General features: G+C 42.7%; 1 protein-coding gene across 15 annotated transcripts in view; it reads left to right on the plus strand.

Moving 5' to 3' along the window:
* Window positions 1-18,828, plus strand: part of MAPK8IP3 (mitogen-activated protein kinase 8 interacting protein 3) — a 73,903-nt gene that overhangs the window by 41,679 nt on the left and 13,396 nt on the right. For 6 of the 15 annotated variants that reach the window (XM_036392679.2, XM_036392684.2, XM_036392686.2 and 3 more), the window contains 12 exons: window positions 4,072-4,083; window positions 5,707-5,724; window positions 8,199-8,256; window positions 9,206-9,358; window positions 10,670-10,751; window positions 12,486-12,616; window positions 13,215-13,271; window positions 13,764-13,934; window positions 14,987-15,113; window positions 15,932-16,027; window positions 17,239-17,400; window positions 18,323-18,488. In XM_036392679.2, the coding sequence (XP_036248572.1) occupies window positions 4,072-4,083; window positions 5,707-5,724; window positions 8,199-8,256; window positions 9,206-9,358; window positions 10,670-10,751; window positions 12,486-12,616; window positions 13,215-13,271; window positions 13,764-13,934; window positions 14,987-15,113; window positions 15,932-16,027; window positions 17,239-17,400; window positions 18,323-18,488 (1,233 nt within the window). Of the gene's footprint in view, window positions 1-4,071; window positions 4,084-5,706; window positions 5,725-8,198; window positions 8,257-9,205; window positions 9,359-10,669; window positions 10,752-12,464; window positions 12,617-13,214; window positions 13,272-13,763; window positions 13,935-14,986; window positions 15,114-15,931; window positions 16,028-17,238; window positions 17,401-18,322; window positions 18,489-18,828 lie in introns of all 15 variants that reach the window. The other 9 variants (XM_036392687.2, XM_036392690.2, XM_036392689.2 and 6 more) reach the window with 7 other exon arrangements.

The raw sequence follows: 18,828 nt of genomic DNA on the forward strand, positions 1-18,828 counted from the left end.
CAGTAAAGTCATGATTATTTAGAAAATAATCTCAGCTGTTAGATAACTTTTATTTGGGTTGTCTTTAGTGTATAAGTTATTTTTCTACAGGATTCTCCACACAAATAATTTGAAGACAAAATTTGTTTCTTTTGCTTCTGGCTGAAAATTCCTCCCCCAGTAATTTTACACTGAGAGAAAATGTTGTTTGAAATTTGTAAGAAAGTAACTCATTTGGTTAAGTTTTTGATGTTTAAATTATGTGGAAATCTTATGGTCTGTAATGCAGTATTTATTGTTTTGCAGTCAGCCTAAGAGATGTAATAATTAAATTTTTAAGCTGATTTTGAAGATGTTTGTAATACCTGTAGCCAGGCTGTGTTCTGTGTTCCTGGCTGGGACCCTGCAGCAGTCAGAGAAGCAGCTTCGCCTCAGAGAGCACTCTGAGCCGTCTCTATATTTTTTCTATTGGATTCCTGAGTATCTAGATCTTGTTTTTTGACAGAATTTAAGCATGTTTTAGTTCTTGCTGTTTTCCTGCATCAGGACAGTACAAGTGGTCTTTGAATACTCAGATGACAAGGGTACCTGATTGAGTTTGTAACAGTGTAGCTCATTTTCCATGTTACTGCTTGCTTTAAGGAGCCTTAGGACACACGAGGACTCCAGAAACAAGGCATTATGTGTACTTAGTGGTGAGAGATCTGATCTGAAAGCGAACATTTCCTTTCTGTGATTACTGATATAGATCTGCTTATGATAATCTTGTAAGTTTAGTTCTCTGTATGTGTCCAGAATAGAATGAGCTAAAATGTGTCGTACAGACTTGCAGCAACTCACCTTTGCCCAAATTACAAAGGTACTTGTATCAGCTTTGATACGTCTTGTATCAGGACCTTTAAAAAGCATATGTTTTTGCAGGGGAGATAGATTTTGCCCTATTAAACAAAAACTTAACCTTGAAGATGCGGACTGAAAACTGGAAAGGAGTTAATAAATTACTTCTTGTTTGATAAAGGACAAGTATCTGAAACTGTACTGTTATAGTCTATAGTGTGACTGGAATTAAGAACATGAATCAGACCATCATGAGAATGCTCGCAACAGCTTTTTGATATGAGTAGGTTTGGGTTGGTTTTTTTAAAAATCATACAGCAGGTATGAGAGCCCTCATGCCATCACCTAAAGCATAAAATTATTTATTGTTTCACCTTCAACTCAAGATTGCCAGAATAAAAAAAAATCTGCAGAAGACTCAGGATGAGCACACATGCTTACTCTGCCTGCAGTGGGAGCCAGTCTGTGCAGATATTTACAAAATTAAGAATTTTGAAGGAAAAGCAAGATTTCCAGGTTTGAGAATCCCCTGGATGCTAGTAGCCATTTGCAGAAGGGCTGGGGCTCCTGCTTAAAGGGAAGCTTGACAGTAGGAACTACATGTAATGGTTAAAGCTGTGGAATGAATTTTAGTTAGCCAGCTTCATACATTATCAGCAGCTGTCTTCCTAGCAGAATCAAAGCACTAAAACCATGGATAATATTGCCGTTGAATATCTGCTTTATCTTGGTCCTCCTGTCCACTCCTTCCTCATTAAGGAGTGTTCAGTTGATTCTGCGGCTCTGTCTGCTAATCACTGTGCCAACTGCTGCTTTCTTTCTCCCCCTAAAATGACTAGGGTATCAGATATTATTGGCTTGGAAGAGTTACTATTCTGGAAAATTACTTACTTGGTGTATGAACAGCTTCAGACAGCGTGCTTCCCACTTTGGAAGCCTGCCTGCTGGAAATCCACTTCCTCTTGGGATTACCCTGTAGCCTGACCCAGTGATCAGCAAGAAATGCAGACTGTTGCTTTCAAAGGGCCAAAGGTTTTTTTTTTGCCCAAATCTTGCATGGTTGTTCACTACAGTCTCGGATGAAGTCAAAGGTGCTTCACCTCTGAGATGTCTGTTGTTTGGGAGTTACCACTTGCAATAAAATGTACAAAGACTTTGTTGAACAGTGCCCATGTAAGCGTGGGCCCTGAAGATCACAGTGTAGTTTCTGAAGACTGCAGCATGGCTTACAAGGAGGACATTTCTGTACTGGGACCATTTTCTAGCCTGAGCAGAGATGCAGAACCCTTTTAGGTGATCCCATTGCAGGCCAGCAAAATAGGAAGACTGGTTCCTTTTCAAATCTGGAAGATGGACTGTGCCTTGTTTTGTGATCAACATTGATCTAATTAATCATTTTGCTGAGTTCTGGCCACTGACTTTGGTACATAAAGATGTTTTTAAAATGAACACGAACATTGCTGGTTGTACAAAGAGAGGAAGCACGGAGAGATCTCAGGGGTTGTGTCTCTCAAAAACAAATGAGACTGGTACTTTTTTTTGTCTTTGCACAATAGAAAGCACAAAAGAAAGTCTGGTAAAGATAGAAGCAAAGGGCTAGGTCTTAGGACTGACAAAAATCTGTCAACATAATCCAAAATTTTGCGTTTTTTGTTCAGTAGAATGTTTTCTCTTTGTGCTGTACTTTTGAGTCTGCAGAGACAAAGAGGAAATGGTGAAATGGTGCTTTATGAACATGATATAGGGAACAAAATCCACAAGCTGAAAGAGTCCTCTAGATTGTGTTTGGAGCTTGCTTCTTTCTGTAAATCAAATGATGAATGACTCTAAGCTCACTTAAGTGAAGACTTATTACTTCCTCCAGTCTCTCAAAACTTGGCAGTCAATCTGTAAAGAATATTCTCTTTTTTTTTTTTTGTCTCAGTTCCTTAAAGGAAGAGAAATTTAATTAAAGATGACCTTAAGAACAGGACTTAGAGAAATTACCCTTGAGCACTGGCTGGCAGTCAAGTCCGATTCTGAAATGGAAAATCCCATTTATTCCTGGTACATAATTGGCACTCTTCATGTTTTATTATTTTGAATAAAACCCACAAAACCTGTGGGTTTCCTCCTGCCTCTAATACTGCTTTACATACATGGGATATAGGAAATATTCTGGAGGAAAATGTGGAGTGAGAGCAATTATTTACTAATGAGCATTGAGAACCAAATTCCCTTATTTCTCCTACAGACTTGGCAGTTTTCCTGCATATACACTTGTTAATCACAAGTGATCCTGGGTAGGTTCCTGTTCTCCCATCTCCCCTTTTCTCAGTTTCCCCTTCTACCAGATCCCCCTTCCTGCTCTTCCCTATCCCAGGTGTTTCCAGACACAAACGATCACAGGAGTTTGGGTGTGCTCAGTGGACAGGCCCTTTTACTGAGGGTGGTGACAGTGGTGAGCTGATTGCCCAGAGAAGCTGTGGCTGCCTCATCCCTGGAAGTTTTCAAGGCCAGGTTAGAGGGACTTGGAGCACCTGGGATAGTGGAAAGTGTCCCTGCCCATGGCAGGGGGTGGAACTGGATGATCATTCAAACCCAAACCGTTCTGTGATTCAGGTTTAGGATAACCAACTATATTTGCTTTGGAAATTAAAGAGCAGAGGGTCTGTAGTAAAGACAGAAATGCAGTGTTATTAGTGGTTAGTTTATATACGGTGTTGTGTACAGAAGCTGAAATGAGATTATCAAACTAAGTCCCAGTGCTACACTATACAAAAAAAAAAAAGGTTTTAAATGCAATCAGTTGTCTTTTGCAAGCTGAAGTGTCACTGAAGAGCACAGTTATGGTCAGAAGATACAGTTGTTAAAATCGCAGGGTGAGGGGAAGTGAGAGGTAGTGGGAATGAGCTGTTCTGCATTTAGTGGTAGATGACTAAATAAAGACATAATAAAGGTTTACCCACTCCAGGAAGATCTGATTGCCTCAGATCCAAATCTGGAAATCTGAGGATAGCTGAGGTGGGTGGTTGCAGTTGTACCATGGGTTACCTTTCCTTGGGTTTTTTTTCTGTCCAATATGTAGAGTCATGCCATCAACAGCTATGGCAGGTCCTGTCCTTACTATTTCATGCCTTTTGACATTGAAATGGCTGAATCATTGTTAATTTTTTTTGGACAAAATTTTGATTTTGTTGGTTTTAGTCACTGATGGATCCTTTTTCACTTCCTTTTTCCCTTGTCTCTCTGTGCTTCGCTGGACATGGCGCATAGGGGAGTTCTCAGGTGTGTATCTCCTGCTCAGTTCTCCTTGTTTCTTTTTTTCTGGTTGAGGTCGGATATTGTGGTATACACGTGTGATACTCCCCTGCTCTTGTCCAAACACGGTTGGCTTTGCAGACTTCTCCCACCTCACTTTGCTTGGTTGCCTCACACTGGTGGGTCCCTGCAGCAGGAGGTCCCTGCTCTGCTCACGTTCCTGCCACCTTTCAACCCGCTTTCTCTTCTGTGGCTGTAGGCAGTTTTGCTCCACAGTGTTGCACTAGCCTGTCACTCAAGGTCTTGGGGCTCAAAGGGCTTTTTTTCTGCCAAGAAGGGTACTTGTAGCAGAGATTGAGTGGGCACAGACTGAGTGAGGGTCCCACTGTAATCTCCATGGCCTGTGCTGTGAGGAGTCCCTCATCTGCCAGTGGCTGTGGGGGATTACCTGGTGCAAAACAACCCCCTTTGGGTATTGTAGTGACATTAAAGACACTTTTGTGATGGGTTAGAGTGGCAAAGCCTCTGTCTTTGGTGGAAACTTTGCCTTTCTGTCTCAGGAGATGGGTGATGGCTCTGTCCTTTGCTGGGGGAGGCTGCTCGCTGCCCCAGGGCCATGCTCTGCCATCAGGTTTGCACCTGCTTGAAAAATACACTCAGACCCTGATGCAATTTCAGTTGAAGTCAAGGGAATCTCTCTTGATTACAGTGCAAACTGGGTAAAATTTGCCCTGTAGTAAAGGTGGTATGACCTGGCAGCTGCAATAGTGTCATGTGCCAACAAGCTCTGCCATGTCCCTGTGCCCGGCACTGCTCAGTGTGGGCTCTGTGATGATACAGAGAAAGGGACGGCATCATCCCTTCTTCTCATTCAAACTGGTTTTACTGTAAGCCACATTTTGTGTGAACATTCCTCAGAAAACCTCCCACTGAAGTTGGGTTGGAGTTTGTTGCAGTGTGGGCCTTTTTAGGTCAGATGAAAGCTTTGATACTCAGCCCCACTTCTGTGTTTTTCCCCCTGCTACTGTCCTTTCTTCACCCTCTTCACAATGTCTATTGACCTGCCTTTGTTGTGGCGGTGGGAAACTCAAGGATGCATCAAACAGGGAAAATGATGAAGATGAAGGAAGCAGATGAGGTCATCTCAAGCTTATCCTGGCATGTGTTGTGATAGGACAAGGGGTGGTGGTTTAAACAAAAGAAGGAAGATTTAGATTAGATATAAGAAAAATTTTTTTTGCAATTGGAGTGGTAAGGCCCTGGCACAGGTTGCCCAGAAAAACTGGGGCTGCTTCATCCCTAGGTGTGTTCAAGGCCAGGTTGGGTGGGGCTTAGAAAGCATGGTCTAGTGGGAGGTGTCCCTGCCGATGGCTGGAGACTGGAAGTGGATGAATTTTAAAGGTCTCTTTCAACCCAAACCATTCTGTGACACTCTAAAGTAAAGTCCCTGTTAGGTCAGGCTGCAGCAGAACAAGATAACTTTCTACCAAGCATCATGTGTACTGGCACCACACACTATACATGTGCTGACGAGCTGTTCTGTTTGCTGTTTACAGACTGGTACTTAATGGCTGCTGTTTTTCTCTTCCTTTCTTCCCCTTTGTCCCCATCTCTTTCTGTTCCCTTTCTCGTATGGGATGGCTCTCATAGTACGGGATGATTTCTTTGGTAAGGCAAAGGCCTTTTTACTTTCTTTTCTTTTCTTTTCTTTTCTTTTCTTTTCTTTTCTTTTCTTTTCTTTTCTTTTCTTTTCTTTTCTTTTCTTTTCTTTTCTTTTCTTTTCTTTTCTTTTCTTTTCTTTTCTTTTCTTTTCTTTTCTTTTCTTTTCTCTTCTCTTCTCTTCTCTTCTCTTCTCTTCTCTTCTCTTCTCTTCTCTTCTCTTCTCTTCTCTTCTCTTCTCTTCTCTTCTCTTCTCTTTTTTGTGCATTTTTTTTCTGCATTCCTTTTATCCACTCATCATCCATCCATCCATATGTCTTGCATCACCTTGGTTTGGTTTTTTGTGGTGGTGGCAGCACCTCTCCAAGAAGCAGGATGCAGCTGCTCTGTAGAGGTGGTTTGGGGATTCTGGTCTGTTTCATTGTAGTTGATTATCTGCTTTGATGCTTCACACTTTGCCTGGCTGTGAGAGGAATATGGTGTAGGTGCTCTGCTGGACAAGGCTTTGCCCAGACCTCACCTCCCTTTGCTCCATGCCCCAAAGGGTTGAAAACTGAGTTTTCTTCCATGAGCAGAGCTGTCCCATTACAGCCTGTGCAAGATGATCTTGTGGTGCCATTACATGGCTCTGGGAGGCTTCCTCTTGTTCTTTATTGCCAGAGGAGCCTTTCTGACCTCTAGATGGTTAAGGCATAGGGCTGTCACTGCATCACACACAAGTAGAAGCTGTGGTGAAGGATACTGATGGAATGCTGTGTGGCCTTTAGTTCTGGCATGATAGCTCACCCTCTTCCCCAGAATTTTTCTCTCCCAAAAACAGCTGCAGAGAGGGATGACTCAAGAATATGAAGGAAAAAGATTTAATCCAAAAAAGATGCGGGTGAGCTCTTCCCTTGCTGTTCTTCAGTTCCTTTAATGTTCTTGTGCCAATGTAATGCCTTACAGGCTAAATATTTAATTGATTATTTGTGAAATCACTAAAAATAAGCAAGAAAAAAATTCAATAAACTGAAGACTTCTGAGTCTTCTGACTGATACGCGGCATGTCACAAAAAGAAAAAGGGCTATAGATCCTTCACCTTACCAACCCCAAACACACTGTAGTTTGCATTGATATTAGTGTTTCCCACTGTTGTATGTTGGAAAACACATCTCTGACACACATTGGCCTGAAACATCAAAGTGATTAATTGTCTGCTACTGATTTTTCAAAAGTTTTTTGAAAATGCTGCTTCTTACTCATTCTTGCTGGGAATTTGCTTTTGTCATCATAAATTCATCCCATTTAACTGTGGGAAGAGGATCTGTGTGTTGGAGTGTTTTGGTGTGTTCTCACTTTTCATGCCCTGCCATGTTCCTCTAACTTCCGTTTAATTCAAGTTTGTGTTGTTTTTATTTTATGCAAATACTAATTAATCAGCAAATGACCTATCATGAAGACTGTTGATGTCTTTGCTATGAAAGAAGAGAGAGTTCAGAGGGCAGGACAAATACTGATTGTGGGGAGACTTCTTCATGCTCTGGGACCTGTGGTGAGATATGAGCTGCACCCCTTAGCACTGTCCTCCAACAGGGAGAGGCCTCTCTGCCTTCAGCTCTCAGGTGGCCTCTTTTCCTCACTATAAGACAGAGACCCTGGGACTCAGCAAGTCCCTGGCAGTGGGAAACAATCCAGATGTGCTTTTGGTCCCTAAATTTCATTGGTTTTATGAAATACTGAATTCAACCTTCACTCTTAGCCCCAGATGTGTCAGTGTTCTTGTAAACCAGTCTGCAGACTGCAGGTGTACGTGGATGCCCAAGTGCAAGTGCAGTGTCTGCTGTAATGTTGACTGTGGGTCTGAAGTGGTGGAACTGAGACTTCACATTTTAAACATCTGTGAGAAAGCTGTTAGAGCTAGGTGTAGCAAGGGACAATTTGAAGTACTATTGAAATTGCTCTAGCAGAAGGTCAATAATGGGGAAGCCTTTCATGTGATTGAAACTCATCACAACCATGATCCCAAATCATGCAAACAGAAAATTTGGCTTATACTAAGAAAGGAAGAAAATCACTAGTGTGCGGGACAGCAGCTTGGACAGTGTTCTGCTATCGTCTGTGAAAAACCCATAAACTCTACCTTCCTTCAGTGTGAGGAATGATAAAAACTGTTTCCAATAGCTCATGGCTGAACCAGGAGTTACTGCCTTGACTTCCCTGATTGGTATTAGTGAAGCTCTCCCCTCTGTCCCTCCCAAAGAGGTTTGTGTAGACTGGAGTGAGAAGCTAGATCTGAGTTTGGACTCTCTACAGGACACATGGGTGTCTTTGCTGGTACTGTTGGCTCATTCAGGTAGAGACACTCCACTTTACACACAGGACACAGGAATCTAGGGAAGCCTAACAAAAGTGATTTCTCTTCCTAAGGCATAAGTTAGGCAGTGCAACAAAAGCTGCATGTTTCTAGGAGAGCAGGTGAAAACTGCCTGGCCTTTCTTTTCAGGAATGGGCAAAGAAGTGGGCAATCTGCTGTTGGAGAACTCTCAGCTGCTGGAGACCAAGTAAGGAACTGTCGCATGCTCTGACCTACCTGCCTGGTTATAAACAAGATGTCACCTTGGAGTAGGTCTTGGCCAAAACTCCTTCCTCACTTGCTTATCTAACTGGTTGTCCTGAATATTTGTTCCTTCACTTGTAGAAGAAGAATTACTCTCCTAAGCTATTTCCTAGCTATTTCCTTTCTGCAGACACTTGGATAAAGCCTCTAGGCATGTGCTGGTAGGGCCTGATGCCATCTGAGATAAGTTTCAGGCTTTAAATTCAGTGGGAATCCTTGTGTTGGTCTGAGCCTCTGTGAGGATGTTGCTGATAATAAGGTTTTATTTGCAAGGTTTGTCATTAAAAAAAGAATTGTCATTGTTGAGTTCTTAAATATTTTGTAGTTGATGGAGGAGAAGCAGACAATGTAATGAAGTTGGTTTTTGAGAAAAGCTGGCAAACCAGCTATTAAAATTGAGGACATGGGAAGAGAAAGGCCAAGTACTCCCAGGAGAGAGCTGAAGAACCTACTGTGATGGGAAGCTACTGATTTTATAAATGTAAGATGTTTTGGAGCTGATTGGAAATGCATATTTCTATTGCCATCATCTACAATTATCCTCAATTGCAGATGACAGCAATTCTGAAGGGTGTATTTCAGACTTTCATTCTGCCAAAAATAGATAGGTTGCTCTACACATGCCTTCTTCGGTGTTCTGTCATCTTCTGAAGGAGAGGTTGATTTGTTAGTCAGGATACATAATTGTCCTGAACAATTATGGTGACTTCTCTGTTCTTCTGGAGCTCCATCTTCCTAAAGTTTAATTTCCCTTGAGTCATAGTTGGACTGAATTGTTAAACACACTTGTTTCAACTTTCCTAGTAGCATCTGTGACTTTAGTTAAAGATCTCTTTTAAGGACAACTGCTAGTTTGGGGCACTTTTGCTTATTGTCCCTTTCACACCTTTAAGAAATGCTTTGAACGTTGTGAAGAATGATTTGATTGCCAAGGTGGACCAGCTGTCTGGTGAGCAGGAGGTGCTGAAGGGAGAACTGGAAGCAACAAAGCAGGCCAAAGCCAAAATAGAAACCAGAGTCAAGGAGCTGGAGGAGGAGCTGAAGAGGTGAGTGATTACCCCCCTGCTCCAAGGAACTGGGAGTGAAGAGTGGTAAATCCACCTCCTCTGTTTTACGCTGGCTGTTTCATTCGTGGGATTAGCACTGGCATTCAAAGGTACTTTAGAGAGCACAAGAAGGCAGGATTAGGATTCTGAAGGAGCAGCTCCAAACCTAGGCTCCCTGGAGTGGAGCATTTAGGGTGTAAATTTGCAATTAAAAGCCAACTAACAACAACCAAAACCACCCAAAGAAGGGGAGTTTCAAGACCAATAATTTTGAAGGAAACTCCCAAGAACTTGATCCTTCTAGCAGCCAGGTTAAGTGTAAGAGAAGTGAATGCCCATTCATTTACTGAAAGAGCTCATACAGAGTTGCACAAGAAATATTTAAATGCCTATATCAGTAATTGTTTCATTGCTCATGTTAAGACTGAGAAGAGGCAGAAGAGATTCTAAATTCTGATACAGGAATATGTATCAGAATTTAGAATATTTTTATCTTCCTTTCAAACTAGAGAAACTAAAGCCCAACTGCCCAGCAAAGCCTAGGATGGTTTCACATCCATACACACAAAGCTGCCTCCTGGAGCTCAGAGCAGAACAGTTCCATTGTGGCTGGCTGTGCATGACTGCAGGTGCTCAGGGCAGAGGACAGGGTTTGTTCTCCAGCTGGAATCTAGAAGGTTCTGTAGTCTGAGCTCAGAATCACCAAGAATAACACAGACTGGTCTCTTTATTGTTCAGAATGTATGAAATGAAAGTAGTCTTGCAAGCAGGGAGATTTTTAAAATGCCTTTTGTAATGCCTCATAAAGTAGGAGTTCAAAGAAGCTGAAAGCACTCAAATACTTTCAGTATTTTTTATCAGGGTTTGGTGTTCTTTACCATTTTGGGAAACTGTTCTTCACATTAGGGGTTTTTTTCACTGTATTGAATCACAAAGAATCAGAGAATCTACTGAAACCAGAAGCAGTCCAGCCAGAAGCATTTAAGCCAGAATTTTCCCTATCAAAAATGGCTCAGTTCTCATCAAATATTTGAATAGATGCTGGTTCAGAAGCAGAAACTGGCTGAATTCTTCCAGTGGTCAGTATTTTGGTGCTCACAACAAATGTTTGAAAAAAAAGGGGTGAGATCGGTGAGGCTGTTCAGAGTAATGTGCTGGAAGAGGGAGGGAAAATGCCAGAGAAGCATCTCAGAATTTGTACACTTGGTACACATGGTGATGGATGCAGCCAGAATTCCCATAGCTGGTTCTCTTCCCAGAGCCAGCCATGGTGTCACTTGCTGTTTTGATCCCTTTCTTCCTGTTTCCTAGAGTGAAATCTGAAGCAATTGTTGCCCGGCGAGAGCCCAAAGAGGAGGTGGAGGATGTAAGCAGCTATCTCTGTACAGAATTGGTATATGACATTACTAAAATGCCTGCGGGGAAAGGGGGTTGATTTACTTATCTGTATTGCTTCATGTATATGAGTCCTGAGATGCAGATTGATGTACCTTTGTTAGCAATGAGGGCAAGGGTGGTGAATGGGTTGTGGCTGATGAGCATGAAATCCCTTCATACAACTTTAAAACCAGAATCTGGCACAGAGGAGCAGCTGACCTGGTAGCAGTATGTGCAGGATGTAGTTTCTGTGGCTGAGTGCTAGAGCACTGCTCTGCTCAATACCATCCCAATTTAGAATCAAAATCTAGTGTTCAGTGTGGATTCTCTCAGGGTGTTATGACTGTCAGGCTTCTCCAGAAGAGCATGTCCCCATGTAGGCAGTGAAGATGTAGCTGTGAGGACTGAAATCCAGCTTACACAGTCAGCTTTGCAAGAGTGACTACCACCATGTCTTAGTGCTGTGTTTTTCTTGTTAATTCTTTTCAATAAGCTAGTATTGCCTGTTACAGCGTACAGGCAGAGAAGGCTTGTGGGCTGTTCTTCTAGGACAGCTCTTGACACTATTTTGACTGGGATAGAGGCTGTTCAACAAAGACCAACTGTAGCTGGAAAAAAAAAAGGCAAATCAAGCAGTAACAAGATTTTCCTTGTAAATGTCCCTGCTAGGAAAAGGAATTCAATACATTTACTTATACCATGTTACTGTTTCTTTCTTACACAAGGTATCAGACAGGTTCAGTTTTAGCCTAGATCTCTTGACTTATTTGGAGTGAACTTGGTCTGTTGAGAATTTAGGTAGATGGGAACATTTTCAAGTTGTGCTCATGAGCTGCTGAAGAGAGTTGGGTTTGTTTTCAGTTGAACAGACAGGAGGTCTGGTTCTTTTTATAATTTAAAAAATAATTGACAAATTCCTTTTTGTTTATACAGTTCTTGTTTTGACTAGTCATACAGATTTGATTCAAAGTCCACGGAGGCTAGAGAGGGACTTGGGACTTGGGACTCTCAGCAGCACTTACCAACCAGGCTGAGCTTGGGAATTGCCACAGTCTAGCACAACCATGTGCCACCTGCTAGTAATGAGTTCCCAAAACCCTTGCAGTCTTTATTTTGGGCAGATATTTTTTTAGTCATGTTGTTCTCATTTTCCACTTTTCAAAAGAGACAAAACAGACTTTTACTCATTTTGTTCCCAACCCAAAGCTGCCTCTGCCCTCATTGGAAGGTCAATATGTGTCACCAAAGGGGAAAAGGTGTTTCCTTAGTTTCCTGTATCCTACCTTTATCCATCTGTACTAGCAGAAAACCTCCTTGCAGTCCTCCTGAGAGGGCAGGTGGCACTATGTGGTGCTCCCTGCTGCTTGTGATGGGCTTTGCTATGAATTGAATCTTTGGTTTCCAATTTCTGGACCAACAGACCACTGTCAATTCTTACCATTCCTTGCAGACTATCAAAGCGCCTTGCTGGCAATAGTCCCACACTGGGGTCTGTGTATGCGAGGGCTGTGTGTTCAAGTTGGTGGTGATTCTCATTCTAGTTTGCATGGGTTTGCTGAACCCATGGAGGTCCATGGCCATAGTTTGGAGCTCACTGTCTGAATTATCTCCTCATATGGGGAAATGGGGGTGAAATCAAACACGGCAGGAGAAGAACTAACAAATATGTGTCTGTCCCTGACGTACCTGGTACTAACCTCAATCCCATTCCATCTTTTGTTGGCTGAAGCAGTGCTCCTCCCCTCTGCAGGACAACATTCCCATTGCCCAGCGCCGGCGCTTCACCCGTGTGGAGATGGCCCGGGTCCTGATGGAGCGCAACCAGTACAAGGAGAGACTGATGGAGCTTCAGGAGGCTGTGAGGTGGACAGAGATGATCAGGTGAGCCTGGATGTTGGGTAACATTCCTGTTTAGGACAGAACCTGTTCATGTTTTACCTTGTGGTCAGTGCAACCCCTACCGACATAGGGTTGAGAAGTACTGGAAGTTTTCCAGACTGTAGATGCTTTTCTCCTAACATCAATTCTTTCTCTCCTGTTCCTCAACCTAGGCTGCAAATCTCATGTTACCACCGTTATTTGGGGACACTGGACAGTTGTTTGTCTTGCTTGTTTCTTGTATGCTTATTAATCTGGGAGAAGCTCTAGGGAGGAGTATTGCTTCTGAATGATGAGTTCTAAAGGCTACGGCTTGAAGTGACTCCAATGCTAGGTTCTGTAGTTCCCACACTGTCTGTGGCAGACAGTTTTACAGGGAGTTGATAATCACGTTAAACACTTACTTGTCTTTCACATGAGCCTTGTTACTTAAAGTGGTTGGGTGTGCTTGCATTGAAGACCAGGGCATGTCCCATTCCCTGGTGTCTTTTGAAACATGTTAGAATGAATTCTGACTATCAGCATGGCTTCCTTGATGGAAATGACCTGATGCTTGGCAGAGATGCAGAAATTAACTTGGTTCTGCTGTGTTTGTCCATAGAGCTTCCCGTGAGCACCCATCCGTGCAGGAGAAGAAGAAATCCACCATTTGGCAGTTGTAAGTTCTTTGGTGGTTCTTGCAAGATTAAGAAAACGGGGAGTGTTGCCATTTCTACTTCAGATAACAACTTAATAGACTCTGACATTAATGTCGGATAGAAGTTGGCTTAACCCATTTGCCTTCAAGGGCTTCCTTTGTCCTTAGTGAAGTTAAAATCAGATCTGACCATGCACATTGACTTTGTTTCACAAGCTGAAAAAGTTCATGAGTATCCTGGAATAGAAACTTTCATACTCTGTCCTGGTTTATGAGGACACACTCACAGTCAGTTGTAATAAAGGGCTGTTTTTAGAAGGTACCTATTTCTGGAAGCTAAAAACACCTTATGCCAATCAAACCAAGGATGTAGGTCTGAGTTTGAAGTAGAGCAGTTTTTGTGACAGGCTTGCAGCCTTTGATCCCAACCTCTTGCTTCCCTTTTTGTGTATCTATGGTGCTTGTCTCCCCAGGAGCCTTTTCTCTTACTTGTTGGCCCTTTTCTGTCACTAGCTTCAGCCGTCTGTTCAGCTCTTCCTCCAGTCCTCCCCCAGCAAAGAGGACCTACCCCTCTGTGAATATCCACTACAAGTCTCCCACCACGGCGGGATTCAGCCAGCGGCGCAGCCACACCATGTGTCAGATCTCCTCCGGCAGCCGCACCCTTGAGTTCTTCCCTGACGAGTGAGTTACAGGGCTGTGTGCCAAGCCAGGCTCCCCTGCAGCGCTCCCAAAGAACAGCAGTGTTTGAAATAAGCTGTTTTCCACTTTGGAAACAGTCTGTGTGATGTTAGTATGTCTCTGTTCTCTGTGGCTTATCTCCCTGAGCTTTCACCCATCAGTTACTATATGGATGGGTTCAGCAAACCTTGTCCTCCCAAACATACAGTATCCATGGCTTTTCAGGCCATGATGGATCATCTCAGCAGGGACCATGGGAGCTCCGAGTGGCCCCACTCTAGTTCTGCACTTGTATTTGCAGACCGGGATGGAATGAAGGAGTGTTTTTGTGGTGGAGTGTGATGGCAGCATCAAGACAAAGGGATGAAATGTCTGCACAACCCTTTTGACAAGGGGTTTAAGTGAAGATAAAAGTTCTCTCCACAGCACATTAAAGTTCCAGTAGTTGGTTTTAATTTAAACCATGCTAAAAATGAGCCTCTGAGTATCACTACTACAGTCTTACCCAAATTCTTTGTGTTGCTGAGATGAAGGGAGAAAACTCTTCAGTGCTTTACATGACTTCACAATGTGTTCTGCCATTGCAAAGGTTGTTTGGTTCCACATGGGGTGTGTTTTTATGGAAGGACTTTGGAGAATGTGGTGGTAAAGTAGGATAACTTCTATAATAAAAAGGATTTGTTGAAAAGACACTGTATCTTGTAGAAGGGTAATTTTAAAATTTTAGATACCCATTGCCGTTATTCCATCTTTTTCTCTTATGACGTCTCACAGTCATGCTTTGTGATCCTTCTCTAAAACCTGTTTTTGAAGGGCTCTTGTAACATCATAAGAGGTGATGACAATGACTTGGCTTGCCACATTGCTCAGGTGATGGGTCAGAACTGCCTGTGTCTGATTCTCAACACAGTTTTTCTGTCTCTGACTCCTTACATCTCTTTTCACAGTTGGATCTGGTTTGCTGTGTGTGCTCTCCCTGATACTGGCTACACTCCCTTCACCCTCAGCTCCTCTCTTTAACGATCAGCTGGGTGACGCTGTGCTTCTCTCCTCAGCGACTGCACGTCCTCGGCACGCCGTGAGCAGAAGCGAGAGCAGTACCGGCAGGTTCGGGAGCACGTGCGGAACGATGATGGGCGGTTGCAGGCCTGTGGCTGGAGCCTCCCAGCCAAGTACAAGCAGGTAGGGACCATGCTCTGGACAGGCTGAGTGGAAGGTGACATTAGTCATTAACTAGGGACCTTAGTCATTAACTATTAAATTTAGATGTACCATGTGCATATTTTGTTTGTGTGATAATTGTAGGCCATCACAGACCAAAGTGATGTTCTGTATATCTCCACCAAAGTCAATGGAAGGACTTTGATTCCTCTGCATGAAAGTACTGAAACTGAAAAGTACCCTAAACCAGAATCCAGTTATTTTTAAACTAAATTTCCTTTGTTATAATTGGGCTGGAACATTAGTTATTTCATTTATACTCTGAGAACTTTTACAGTCATTTAGTATGAAAATCAAATGCAGTTTATGCCCACTTCTTCCCATCAGTAACACAAAATCAAACAACATCAGCCTCATTTGCTGACTTGTGACACATTTAACTGGTCAGAGACCTCCTGAAAGGGAGGAGGCCTGGCAGCATGGCTTGGAGGTTTCAGGCCATAGAGTCATTAAGTTTGGAAAAGACTTTTAAGATCACGTCAAACTGTCATGATGGAAGGGAATGCTAGTTGTCCTGACTCTTTGCAGGGAGCATCTTTTCTCTATCAGCCGGGCAATGTGTAGCCTCTGTGGGCCATCACTGGGGCACTGATGATTGTGAGATGGTCTCTTGGGTGTGCTGCTCCTCTCCCCTTAAGGACTCTTGTTTCACACAAGATGTGATAGGAAGCCTCAGCAGCAGCCACCTCTGGTTGGTTCTGTCACACTGATTCCATCTCTCTTGCTGTATCCCGGTGTTTGCAGCTTTATACTGTCTTTTTTGTCTTCTCTCCCCCTAGCTGAGCCCCAATGGTGGTCAGGAAGACACTCGCATGAAAAATGTCCCTGTGCCTGTATATTGTCGCCCACTAGTAGAGAAGGACCCAACTATGAAGGTATGTTGTTTCTGCTTACCGTGCAGTCCAGAAAGGGGACATGAAATAAGCAAGGGATTTGGGTCACTAAACCTGCCATTTTTACAACAATCTCTATTATTTAGACATTATATATTCCAAATTCTATCTTCCACTTCCTTTTTTTGAATGGTGTTTGTAGTGAATGTAGGAAAAAGTATTTTAGGACAAAATTCTCAGCTGGTTCTGGTTGCTAGATTCCCTGCTGCTCCCTGACATCTTTTGCTTTTTTTGAGACAATTCATCAACAACAGCAACATTTTATGCTTCTAATGCTTTTGCTAAGACTCCTCAAGGTGTAATGGAAACTAATATAAAAATTCATGAAAATGACTAAGTGAAAGTAAAAACACATTTCATCACTCCTTAGATTTTACTGTTGACCAGAATTCATTGGAACCAGGCAAGTGTTATCTGGAGTAGATTTTTGTGAAGGCATATCTATTAATACTAGAATGTCCTGAGTAGAATTGCAGTTCGGTATAAGCGGTCATCTGTGGCACACTTACCTGCTGTAAGTGGTTGTTTTGAAATAGTCAGTTTGTCATTACTTCATTCAGAGATGATTTTTAGAAGTCATCCTGATGGTTAAATTGTAAGAAAATTTTTATGCTGTTGTTTCTAGAAGGCTCTAGGTGTGATCTTTAGATAATGTTCTGTGCAGCACCTTTTCTTGAAGGTTTTGGGTAAATCTAGTATTTCTGTAGTCCTCTTCCCGGTATTCTCTTAAAAAGCTCCCTGGAAATAATTCATAGGAGGCTAGCTGGATTTGATTTCAGAAAACTGCTTATTTGGGAGCTAAACCAGCGGACTGTTTTTCCACACTTCCAGAGATGGGGCAGCCGCAGGCTTCTCTCTGGGTAACTTCACCACCCTCACACCCTCACAGGGAAGAATCTCTTTCTAATACCTCATTTAACCTGTCTTCTGTCAGTTTGAACACATTAAACATCTGTCATGTCCTGGCTTGCATTGCTGCAGTGGCTAAAAAGCAGTGATGTTGCTGGGTAGAGATCCTCTGCCTTACCTCTATCAATCCGGATATCTTCTAGTAGAAATCATCAAGATCTGATGTTTCCAACTAAATGTTTTAGATATTTCACATTTTACAGTTCTCCACAAAGGTGCCTAAATTCAAAGAGATCACGGAGCCTGCAGAATTCTTAGTTCAGATTCCTGCTTCTGTTTCTTAGCTGTGGTGTGCAGCTGGAGTAAATCTCTCAGGATGGAGACCTTTGGAACAGGAGCCTGGGAATGGGCAGAAACTAGATCCTGGGCATGATCCTCTCACCTGTGACAGGGAAGTGGAAGGTGACAACAACAAAAGTAACCATACATCTCCTGAGAAAAAAAAGGTCAGAAAATAAAGTGGGTTTTTTCCCTCCGACATTTTTTCTCATTTCATCCCTACCATACCCCCTCTCTCAGTATCTTTGTACTATGCCATAAAATGTTCTTGTACTTGTGGGACTGTGCTGTGGTGTGCTGGCTCTTCTGTAACTTTAGGTGTGATCTGGGACAAATCATCCAGTATAATTTTTTCCAACTTTTGCTTTTGAAACGTTTGGAATTTTGAATAAAATCCTAATAATAAGGGCAATGAAATGCTTGGCTGAGGTTGCTAGGAAGATTTTATAGCCCTCATCATTGTAAATTAATAAATCCATTCAGGGAAAGCTTTGTTAAAAGAACATGGTCTGTGAGTCCATTTGGGCCTCTTGAGATTTAATCCATTCTGGTTTTCGGTAGCCTTAAGTGATTTTTTGGTTTTTTTTATTCCTGTTTAAAAAACCAAGCTGTAATTTGCAGATAATCGTACAATATTTTATGCTGTCTGGTTTGTAGGGTTTTTCTCCACACCTGTCTTATATTGCTGCCTTATACTCTCCCAAGACCAGCTTGCTTAAGCTGATCAGTTGGGTGCATCCCAGACTCACAGCATTCTGGATGACTGAATATTCAGTGATACATTTGTCAGACAGAAAACAGAAAAATTAGTGGCCACATTGCTCTTGCCCTAAGGAGTCAGACAGGCTCTTTGGCCAGTGCTCTGGATACTAGTGCAGTAACATGAATGGAATCAAATTAATAAAAATAAAAATATAACTGATTAGACAACAATATAAAAAAGAAAAATTTCTTCTATAGCTCTACTGTAGAGTAGAATATATAATTTAAAATAAATTACACCATGTCTAAGTGTTGCCAAGCACTGTTAAGCTCAGGTTGATCCAAGAGAAGTGCTGATCATGCCCATGTGTGTCTGCTCTCCCAAAGGCAAAGGAGCTCTATGAGATGGATGCCACATCCAGCCGTGTCTGGATCCTCACTAGCACGCTGTCAACCAGTAAAGTCGTGATAATTGATGCCAACCAGCCTGGCACAGTGGTGGACCAATTCACTGTCTGCAACGCTCATGTACTCTGCATCTCCAGCATCCCCGGTGAGTGAAGCCCAGGCTGTGGTCTGACAGGGTCCCTGCCCCACTGAGGAGTAATAGACGTCCTCACTTGGGAGCTACCCCCTGGGCTGTGTTGTGTTCTGTAATTGTTCCCCAAAATCATAACCCAGATCTTGCCTTCCTGTAGGACCTTTCTGTGGAGATCCCTCCCTGTTCAGTGTTCAGTAAGTCTTTCCTTTGGTATAAAATGGGTGTTTTTTGGAAGCAGGAGTGAGCCTTGTCGGGCATGGAAGGGCTCTGTACCTGTGTTGGATACTGATACTAGGGATGAGGGGATCTGCTGTGGATCAGGCTGCTGATGGATGGTGTGGTGCTTCCCCAG

This window comes from Molothrus ater, chromosome 16, assembly GCF_012460135.2.
Source record: "Molothrus ater isolate BHLD 08-10-18 breed brown headed cowbird chromosome 16, BPBGC_Mater_1.1, whole genome shotgun sequence".
Lineage (NCBI taxonomy): Eukaryota > Metazoa > Chordata > Aves > Passeriformes > Icteridae > Molothrus > Molothrus ater.